Source organism: Salmo salar, chromosome ssa04 (assembly GCF_905237065.1).
Source record: "Salmo salar chromosome ssa04, Ssal_v3.1, whole genome shotgun sequence".
Classification (NCBI taxonomy): Eukaryota; Metazoa; Chordata; class Actinopteri; order Salmoniformes; family Salmonidae; genus Salmo; species Salmo salar.
The window spans coordinates 46,243,607-46,254,996 of NC_059445.1; the positions used below are offsets into that span (position 1 = coordinate 46,243,607).

The 11,390-nt window shown below is 42.2% G+C and overlaps 1 protein-coding gene across 1 annotated transcript in view; it reads left to right on the forward strand.

Annotated features, from left to right (window-relative positions):
• LOC123742354 (extensin-like) overlaps window positions 1–11,040 on the forward strand; it is a 102,512-nt gene extending 91,472 nt beyond the window's left edge. Inside the window, exon 2 of the mRNA XM_045716251.1 lies at window positions 10,830–11,040. Within this exon, the coding sequence (XP_045572207.1) occupies window positions 10,830–11,040 (211 nt within the window). The remainder of the gene's footprint in view (window positions 1–10,829) is intronic.
• Window positions 11,041–11,390: the final 350 nt, after the last annotated feature.

Sequence of the window (11,390 nt, forward strand, 5' to 3'; positions counted from 1 at the left end):
AGTTTGAGAATGTAACAGGCTGTTACTGCAGTTTCAGAATGTAACAGGCTGTTACTGCAGTTTCAGAATGTAGCAGGCTGTTACTGCAGTTTCAGAATGTAGCAGGCTGTTCCTGCAGTTTCAGAATGTAACAGGCTGTTAATGCAGTTTCAGAATGTAGCAGGCTGTTACTGCAGTTTCAAAATGTATCAGGCTGTTACTGCAGTTTCAGAATGTAACAGGATGTTACTGCAGTTTCAGAATGTAACAGGCTGTTACTGCAGTTTCAGAATGTAACAGGCTGTTACTGCAGTTTCAGAATGTAACAGGCTGTTACTGCATTTTCAGAATGTAGCAGTCTGTTACTGCAGTTTCAGAATGTAGCAGTCTGTTACTGCAGTTTCAGAATGTAGCAGGCTGTTACTGCAGTTTCAGAATGTAGCAGGCTGTTACTGCAGTTTCAGAATGTAACAGGCTGTTAATGCAGTTTCAGAATGTAGCAGGCTGTTACTGCAGTTTCAGAATGTAGCAGTCTGTTACTGCAGTTTCAGAATGTAGCAGGCTGTTACTGCAGTTTCAGAATGTAGCAGGCTGTTACTGCAGTTTCAGAATGTAACAGGCTGTTACTGCAGTTTCAGAATGTAACAGTCTGTTCCTGCAGTTTCAGAATGTAACAGTCTGTTCCTGCAGTTTCAGAATGTAACAGGATGTTACTGCAGTTTCAGAATGTATCAGGCTGTTACTGCAGTTTCAGAATGTAACAGGCTGTTACTGCAGTTTCAGAATGTAACAGGCTGTTACTGCAGTTTCAGAATGTAGCAAGCTGTTACTGCAGTTTCAGAATGTAGCAGGCTGTTACTGCAATTTCAGAATGTAACAGGCTGTTACTGCAGTTTCAGAATGTAACAGGCTGTTACTGCAGTTTCAGAATGTAGCATGCTGTTACTGCAGTTTCAGAATGTAGCAGGCTGTTACTGCAATTTCAGAATGTAACAGGTTGTTACTGCTGTTTCAGAATGTAACAGGCTGTTACTGCAGTTTCAGAATGTAACAGGCTGTTACTGCAGTTTCAGAATGTAACAGGCTGTTACTGCAGTTTCAGAATGTAGCAGGCTGTTACTGCAGTTTCAGAATGTATCAGGCTGTTACTGCAGTTTCAGAATGTAACAGGCTGTTAATGCAGTTTCAGAATTTATCAGGCTGTTACTGCAGTTTCAGAATGTAGCAGTCTGTTACTGCAGTTTCAGAATGTAGCAGTCTGTTACTGCAGTTTCAGAATGTAGCAGGCTGTTACTGCAGTTTCAGAATGTAACAAGCTGTTACTGCAGTTTCAGAATGTAGCAGGCTGTTACTGCAGTTTCAGAATGTAGCAGGCTGTTACTGCAGTTTCAGAATGTAACAGGCTGTTACTGCAGTTTCAGAATGTAACAGTCTGTTCCTGCAGTTTCAGAATGTAACAGTCTGTTCCTGCAGTTTCAGAATGTAACAGGATGTTACTGCAGTTTCAGAATGTATCAGGCTGTTACTGCAGTTTCAGAATGTAACAGGCTGTTACTGCAGTTTCAGAATGTAACAGGCTGTTACTGCAGTTTCAGAATGTAACAGGCTGTTACTGCAGTTTCAGAATGTAGCAAGCTGTTACTGCAGTTTCAGAATGTAGCAGTCTGTTACTGCAGTTTCAGAATGTAGCAGGCTGTTACTGCAGTTTCAGAATGTAGCAGTTGTGACTGAAGTTTCAGAATGTAACAGGCTGTTACTGCAGTTTCAGAATGTAGCAGGCTGTTACTGCAGTTTCAGAATGTAGCAGGCTGTTACTGCAATTTCAGAATGTAACAGGCTGTTACTGCAGTTTCATAATGTAACAGGCTGTTACTGCAGTTTCAGAATGTAACAGGCTGTTACTGCAGTTTCAGAATGTAACAGGCTGTTACTGTAGTTTCAGAATGTAACAGGCTGTTACTGCAGTTTCAGAATGTAGCAGGCTGTTACTGCAGTTTCAGAATGTAGCAGGCTGTTACTGCAGTTTCAGAATGTAACAGGCTGTTAATGCAGTTTCAGAATGTAGCAGGCTGTTACTGCAGTTTCAGAATGTAGCAGTGTGTTACTGCAGTTTCAGAATGTAGCAGGCTGTTACTGCCGTTTCAGAATGTAACAGGATGTTACTGCAGTTTCAGAATGTAGCAAGCTGTTACTGCAGTTTCAGAATGTAGCAGGCTGTTACTGCAGTTTCAGAATGTAGCAGGCTGTTACTGCAGTTTCAGAATGTATCAGGCTGTTACTGCAGTTTCAGAATGTAACAGGCTGTTACTGCAGTTTCAGAATGTAACAGGCTGTTACTGCAGTTTCAGAATGTAACAGGCTGTTACTGCAGTTTCAGAATGTAACAGGCTGTTACTGCAGTTTCAGAATGTAACAGTCTGTTACTGCAGTTTCAGAATGTAACAGGATGTTACTGCAGTTTCAGAATGTAACAGGCTGTTACTGCAGTTTCAGAATGTATCAGGCTGTTACTGCAGTTTCAGAATGTAACAGGATGTTACTGCAGTTTCAGAATGTAACAGGCTGTTACTGCAGTTTCAGAATGTATCAGGCTGTTACTGCAGTTTCAGAATGTAACAGGCTGTTACTGCAGTTTCAGAATGTAACAGGCTGTTACTGCAGTTTCAGAATGTAACAGGCTGTTACTGCAGTTTCAGAATGTAGCAAGCTGTTACTGCAGTTTCAGAATGTAGCAGTCTGTTACTGCAGTTTCAAAATGTAGCAGGCTGTTACTGAAGTTTCAGAATGTAGCAGGCTGTTACTGCAGTTTCAGAATGTAGCAGGCTGTTACTGCAATTTCAGAATGTAACAGGCTGTTACTGCAGTTTGAGAATGTAACAGGCTGTTACTGCAGTTTGAGAATGTAACAGGCTGTTACTGCAGTTTCAGAATGTAACAGGCTGTTACTGCAGTTTCAGAATGTAGCAGGCTGTTACTGCAGTTTCAGAATGTAGCAGGCTGTTCCTGCAGTTTCAGAATGTAACAGGCTGTTAATGCAGTTTCAGAATGTAGCAGGCTGTTACTGCAGTTTCAGAATGTAGCAGTCTGTTACTGCACTTTCAGAATGTAGCAGGCTGTTACTGCAGTTTCAGAATGTAGCAGGCTGTTACTGCAGTTTCAGAAGGTAACAGGCTGTTACTGCAGTTTCAGAATGTATCAGGCTGATACTGCAGTTTCAGAATGTAGCAGGCTGTTACTGCAGTTTCAGAATGTAGCAGGCTGTTACTGCAGTTTCAAAATGTATCAGGCTGTTACTGCAGTTTCAGAATGTAACAGGATGTTACTGCAGTTTCAGAATGTAACAGGCTGTTACTGCAGTTTCAGAATGTAACAGGCTGTTACTGCAGTTTCAGAATGTAACAGGCTGTTACTGCATTTTCAGAATGTAGCAGTCTGTTACTGCAGTTTCAGAATGTAGCAGTCTGTTACTGCAGTTTCAGAATGTAGCAGGCTGTTACTGCAGTTTCAGAATGTAGCAGGCTGTTACTGCAGTTTCAGAATGTAACAGGCTGTTAATGCAGTTTCAGAATGTAGCAGGCTGTTACTGCAGTTTCAGAATGTAGCAGTCTGTTACTGCAGTTTCAGAATGTAGCAGGCTGTTACTGCAGTTTCAGAATGTAGCAGGCTGTTACTGCAGTTTCAGAATGTAACAGGCTGTTACTGCAGTTTCAGAATGTAACAGTCTGTTCCTGCAGTTTCAGAATGTAACAGTCTGTTCCTGCAGTTTCAGAATGTAACAGGATGTTACTGCAGTTTCAGAATGTATCAGGCTGTTACTGCAGTTTCAGAATGTAACAGGCTGTTACTGCAGTTTCAGAATGTAACAGGCTGTTACTGCAGTTTCAGAATGTAGCAAGCTGTTACTGCAGTTTCAGAATGTAGCAGGCTGTTACTGCAATTTCAGAATGTAACAGGCTGTTACTGCAGTTTCAGAATGTAACAGGCTGTTACTGCAGTTTCAGAATGTAGCATGCTGTTACTGCAGTTTCAGAATGTAGCAGGCTGTTACTGCAATTTCAGAATGTAACAGGTTGTTACTGCTGTTTCAGAATGTAACAGGCTGTTACTGCAGTTTCAGAATGTAACAGGCTGTTACTGCAGTTTCAGAATGTAACAGGCTGTTACTGCAGTTTCAGAATGTAGCAGGCTGTTACTGCAGTTTCAGAATGTATCAGGCTGTTACTGCAGTTTCAGAATGTAACAGGCTGTTACTGCAGTTTCAGAATGCAACATGCTGATACTGCAGTTTCAGAATGTAGCAGGCCGTTACTGCAGTTTCAGAATGTAGCAGGATGTTACTGCAGTTTCAGAATGTATCAGGCTGTTACTGCAGTTTCAGAATGTAACAGTCTGTTACTGCAGTTTCAGAATGTAACAGGCTGTTACTGCAGTTTCAGAATGTAACAGTCTGTTACTGCAGTTTCAGAATGTAACAGGCTGTTTCTGCAGTTTCAGAATGTAACAGGCTGTTACTGCAGTTTCAGAATGTAGCAAGCTGTTACTGCAGTTTCAGAATGTAGCAGGCTGTTACTGCAGTTTCAGAATGTAGCGGGCTGTTACTGCAGTTTCAGAATGTATCAGGCTGTTACTGCAGTTTCAGAATGTAACGGGCTGTTACTGCAATTTCAGAATGTAACAGGCTGTTACTGCAGTTTCAGAATGTAACAGTCTGTTACTGCAGTTTCAGAATGTAACAGTCTGTTACTGCAGTTTCAGAATGTAACAGGATGTTACTGCAGTTTCAGAATGTAACAGTCTGTTACTGCAGTTTCAGAATGTATCAGGCTGTTACTGCAGTTTCAGAATGTAACAGGATGTTACTGCAGTTTCAGAATGTAACAGGCTGTTACTGCAGTTTCAGAATGTAACAGGCTGTTACTGCAGTTTCAGAATGTAACAGGCTGTTACTGCAGTTTCAGAATGTAGCAAGCTGTTACTGCAGTTTCAGAATGTAGCAGTCTGTTACTGCAGTTTCAGAATGTAGCAGGCTGTTACTGCAGTTTCAGAATGTAGCAGGCTGTTACTGCAGTTTCAGAATGTAACAGGCTGTTACTGCAGTTTCAGAATGTAGCAGGCTGTTACTGCAGTTTCAGAATGTAGCAGGCTGTTACTGCAGTTTCAGAATGTAGCAGTCTGTTACTGCAGTTTCAGAATGTAGCAGGCTGTTACTGCAGTTTTAGAATGTAGCAGTCTGTTACTGCAGTTTCAGAATGTAGCAGGCTGTTACTGCAGTTTCAGAATGTAGCAGTCTGTTACTGCAGTTTCAGAATGTAGCAGGCTGTTACTGCAGTTTCAGAATGTAGCAGGCTGTTACTGCAATTTCAGAATGTAACAGGCTGTTACTGCAGTTTCAGAATGTAACAGGCTGTTACTGCAGTTTCAGAATGTAACAGGCTGTTACTGCAGTTTCAGAATGTAACAGGCTGTTACTGCAGTTTCAGAATGTAGCAGGCTGTTACTGCAGTTTCAGAATGTAGCAGGCTGTTACTGCAGTTTCAGAATGTAACAGGCTGTTAATGCAGTTTCAGAATGTAGCAGGCTGTTACTGCAGTTTCAGAATGTAGCAGTCTGTTACTGCAGTTTCAGAATGTAACAGGCTGTTAATGCAGTTTCAGAATGTAGCAGGCTGTTACTGCTGTTTCAGAATGTAGCAGTCTGTTACTGCAGTTTCAGAATGTAGCAGGCTGTTACTGCATTTTCAGAATGTAGCAGGCTGTTACTGCAGTTTCAGAATGTAACATGCTGATACTGCAGTTTCAGAATGTAGCAGTCTGTTACTGCAGTTTCAGAATGTAGCAGGCTGTTACTGCAGTTTCAGAATGTAACAGGCTGTTAATGCAGTTTCAGAATGTAGCAGGCTGTTACTGCAGTTTCAGAATGTAGCAGTCTGTTACTGCAGTTTCAGAATGTAACAGGCTGTTAATGCAGTTTCAGAATGTAGCAGGCTGTTACTGCTGTTTCAGAATGTAGCAGTCTGTTACTGCAGTTTCAGAATGTAGCAGGCTGTTACTGCATTTTCAGAATGTAGCAGGCTGTTACTGCAGTTTCAGAATGTAAAATGCTGATACTGCAGTTTCAGAATGTAGCAGGCTGTTACTGCAGTTTCAGAATGCAGCAGTCTGTTACTGCAGTTTCAGAATGTAGCAGGCTGTTACTGCAGTTTTAGAATGTAGCAGTCTGTTACTGCAGTTTCAGAATGTAGCAGGCTGTTACTGCAGTTTCAGAATGTAGCAGGCTGTTACTGCAGTTTCAGAATGTAACAGGCTGTTACTGCAGTTTCAGAATGTAGCAGGCTGTTACTGCAGTTTCAGAATGTAGCAGGCTGTTACTGCAGTTTCAGAATGTAGCAGTCTGTTACTGCAGTTTCAGAATGTAGCAGGCTGTTACTGCAGTTTTAGAATGTAGCAGTCTGTTACTGCAGTTTCAGAATGTAGCAGGCTGTTACTGTAGTTTCAGAATGTAACAGGCTGTTACTGCAGTTTCAGAATGTAGCAGGCTGTTACTGCAGTTTCAGAATGTAGCAGGCTGTTACTGCAGTTTCAGAATGTAGCAGGCTGTTACTGCAGTTTCAGAATGTAGCAGGCTGTTACTGCAGTTTCAGAATGTATCAGGCTGTTACTGCAGTTTCAGAATGTAACAGGTTGTTACTGCAGTTTCAGGTAAAAACAATAAAACAAGTCTCATATATGAGGAAAATGTCTGTACATTTCAGCTGTTTCAAAAACATTGCTCTGCTATTACCATTTATACAGTAGGAGTGTTGGCTCAACAAGACAATTCTGTTTACACTGTCCTGCTTCATGGGGGCAACTGTCGGGCTAGCGTCGTGTTCTACCTCCAGAGGTAGAGGTCGAGACGTAGCAAGTACACAAGTTTACATTGTAGTAATATGTGTAGCCGACGGTATTTTTACGCAAAGTGTAGTAAGTGTGAAAAGACTCAAAATAGGTGGAAGAGTCAGGAAACAGGATGGGGAAGGATTTAGCGGAAGGAAGAGATGATAGGATAGAAGAGGACAAGGGCTTTTTCAATGTACTGTAACCTGTCGTAACCTGTGTGTGTGTGTGTGTGTGTGTGTGTTAGTTAACTTTTAATTAGGTGTCTGTTTTTACACCACTGGTTGCCAAAAGTTCAGATGTCATCTCAGGAGGCGTCAGTAATCTTGTTGCTTAATTTGACCATACTAATTGGTTTCTGGGGTAAAGGGCTTTTCTAATGGAACTTGACATTACTGGAAGCACCAAAGGAGATACAGATTAAAATTGTATTACATGCTGTCCAAATTTGTTGATGTTAATAATATCTGTGCTTCCTGTGTAAAAAAAGGTGAAAATCTTACACACTTGTTGTGTGAATGTAAATCTATGATCGATTTTTGGGAAAGCCTTGCATACATATTAACTTTGTTAACGCTACCCATGTTTTTGACATGAAGGATATTATATGTTACTATTGCAATGATGACAGGACCATTGAAATTATAGTGATTATTTTCTTGTTGCCAAATACTTTAGACACAAACAAAAATTCCAGGAATCTATACTAAAATTACAAATATTTCTGATTGAATTTGATAATCTAGTTAAAACATGAACCTTAGTTAAGGACAAAAACAATGACGTCTTCTTGAATCATTATCATGAAATGTTGTCTGAGTGAATACAATTGCGCTATTAGTTTTTTATTTGTCTTTAAGGTCTGTTCTTGTTTTACCTGTGTGTTTTGTTTTGCGGTGGAAGTATTTGTATAACAAATATTTGTGCCTGATATTTGTAATTTGTACTTGGAATTGTAACAAATAAATAAATAAATAAATAAATATTGGCATTTTATATTGTATTTTACCTTAAATTTACATTACACTCAGGAAGATTGACATAAAAATAATGAGTGACTGAAATAATTTTTTGGTATAGTCTACCTACCAGCCAATGTGGCTGGTCGATTGAAAAGTGCTGCTTTTTGGTCCACCTCGTTAGTTGGCCCTGAAAAATATAATTTGTCAGTTGAACAAGGTGTTTCAACTAAACACTGTGCTGAGGAAGACTTCAGTCAATTAGCTAAAGCAAGCAAGCTAGCTAGTTATCTATTCCCTGACAGCTTGTTGGCTAATTAAGGTGGAATTCCAATAACCTTTTCCATAGTGTTAATAATAATAATAATATTTGATTTGTTAAGCTCATTTCCCACGCTCAATGCGCATAAGGTAGAAATGAGTTAATGCTATTTAACACTTAATTGAGTGTCTGTTCAATACTCAACAATCTTTCCTAAGATGTCATCTCTGGAGGCGTTACTTGCTGTTGTCCTTTGGTTGTACTTTGGTTGCCCCCACTAATTCATCAAATTGGACTTAATTTAACACTTTTTAAAAAACTCTTTCCATAGTGTTAATGTTAATTAACAGTAATTAAACACTTAATCAGGTGTCTGTTGTGTTCCATTGTATTTTATTAGATGGTTTTACTTGGACACTGTGTTAGTTAGGCCGTAGTACCTGGGCAAACACCACGCTATATGAGGAGGGCGAGTGTCGGTTGAAATGTCTGCCATGCGTAGCCTTGTAACTTAGCCTTTCTATGATCTGATACAAAAAAATTGAACAAACTTGTATAGGTTTAGTAAAGTTCATTTGTTTTGCATTATGCCTTTTCAAAAATATTTGTTTTATTGATTATCTCTGTATGCGTAAGGGGTCTTCTATCCACTTAGTTCTGCGCTCTGGTTAACACTACTAAGATGTGTGTGATTGTGTGCCTGCATGGAAGCTGACCTCATTGATAGAGTTGTCAGTCAGGGGAGTGCAGGAGAGGGTGCTGAGAGCGGGGTGTCAGCAGGCAGGTGGACGGACAGTACCACAGCGGCTGCTCTGGCTGGGATCACTCAGGGATTTAGTCCCTCTCTCACAGATTAGGGTGTAAATAACCATGCTGCTTGCACTCTCATGCACTGATAAGCACCATTAAGAGGGCAATAATCCTGATGTGGCACTCTGGGGCTCGGCAAAACGGAGTGGGCATGGATTAAGGAGTATGACCTTTCAGCTGATGGCAAATAAAGGTCATGCTGAACCGTTGAGAGAACAGGCTTGAGATTGGACTCCCCTGCATTAAGCTTAAGGAGGTGTTCCTCTTGACTCTGAACTATCAGTCCTGGCCTGGGCTGAGGCTATGGTGGTGGTGACCCAGGAAAGTTATTCACACCACACTGGGCTGGCAGACTGGCTGTTAATGTGTGTAAATCCCTGGGCCAGCTGTTGGAGTTGTCATTCCGGTGAGTGGTGGCAGGGCAGGTGGTCGGGTGGCTCAGGTGGCCCCCACGCATGTCAAAACCATCGATCCCCCAATGACTAAACGTTTGCTTGTCAGGCGCCGGCTTCTCACTTCAGCATGTCCCCTTAAAGAATGTGGTGCACATGTTTTCCGATCTGTTGACCCTCTGTCTGTGTCTGTATCTGCCAGAAATGTGCCTTCCAGGAAACCCAGGGACTTAATTCACAGCGGACATGGGTGGGCAGGAGACACAGCTACAGACCGCTGTATTGGTGGGTCAGTCTGTCCACATTGTGACAGGGACATTAGGACAGACAGACGGTTGATATTCCTGCTGGGCTGTAAACAGCCGGATTAGACCAGTGAATGTATGGGTTATACAAGGACTGTTGAATAGAGGATCATGGGGCTTATAGCACCGTTGTCTCCTTGTCAATTCAATTTGCATTTCATGATTAAAGTGGATTGATTATAGACTTTTTAGACATCTTAATGGTCATCTTGTCAAACCAGCTACCTGTTCCCCACTGTCACTTCGGGTCAAATACCAGTGCCACGGGCCTAATCTAATTCCAACCTATCAGACTTAAAGTCTGCGCAGGGTGTCTTGCTGCCTGACCACAGTCCCAAAATATTGGCAGTAAGTCAATTAAGGGGCCCTAGGCGCATGTCAACCCTCTGCACTTAACTTTATTTACGTCTGTCGCTTTGTATCATTAGTTTCGCTGACTTTAGTATAATTCTCTCCCCCTGTTAAAGAAACAACAAATGGACGCTGCCAAGGCTGGGGCGTCTGTGGATTCCTCATTGTTTGGAGGTCTGCAACACTATGGTGCTAGGCGGGGAGGATGCCAGGATGGACAGTCCCAGGAGGACAGACCTTGTCATGGATACAGTGTCCGTCCACCCGGAGACATTGTCAGCCCCCCCATACAGAGGCTGGCAGTGTATCAAATTGCTGAGTTCTGATCACAGGCTTGTCTGTGGTTATGAGACTGTACAGACAACAGTCCAACAACACAGTCTGGGAGGTCTTGTGTGTGTGAACCTGAGAAGCCCCAGAGAGCTCTTAACTCCAGCATAACAGCACAATATTGGACATTGGACACTGCAGATCAAACTCCATTACATTAAGGAAACATTAGACCTGATATTTAAGGGGAGGATGGCTTGATGTCAAGGATGTGGGTGTGGGATGGGGTTGGAGGGCTGGTGCAGAGAGGTTGTCTCATCCAATCTGTATCTTCAGGCCTCAGTTGCAGCCAGGATGTCAGAACGTCTTCCACAGGACTGTTGTACGTAGTCCCTACTAATGATGTAAAAGATACTGTCTCGAATCCTTGTCCTTGGTCTCATCAGCCATGCCATCACCATCATGAAGGTCAGGTAGAGTTTCAAGCCACACAAGGTAAATAATTTTGTTCAGCAGTTATTTTATTTGTCGCTTATGAAGTGTTTTACTTAATCCTTTATGAGACACAAAATGATAGATTAGCTGAGACTGGTGTCCTTTGTGTAATCTGTTTTTGCCCCTGACAGTCTGCTACTGGTATTTAGGCCACCAGGGGGGTCAGGTCAGTTCTATGAGTGTTCTTCAGGCCTCTACTATCAAACCTACAGACGGTCACGCAGAGCTGGGGACATGCGGAGCTGGGGACACGCGGAGCTGGGGACACGCGGAGCTGGGGACACGCGGATCTGGGGACACGCGGAGCAAGGGACTCGCAGAGCTAAGGACACGGGAGATTAAGATGAACAAAAAAATACTGATGGAAGGAAATACAATGATTTTGATAGTAATGAATTGTACTTAAATATTTGAATGAAGCTGCATAGTGATAACCAGACAGTTAGAACATGTCAGGATGTTCCCCTGCCATGGAGCAGCACAACTACAACCTCTACACACCTCCCAGAGTTTTCAGCAGCCAGGTTGAGCCATTCTGGATGTGTGTAGGGTGGTAGGTTCTGATCAGGTTGCTAAGGTACTTTAGATCAGAGCCCTGGGTTTTCGTGGACAAGTTGACTTAACTGTGGGGATGGATTTGCAGGCAATACGAGAGCAGATCGGATCAGTCAGTGGAGGGGAAAATGGAGTGA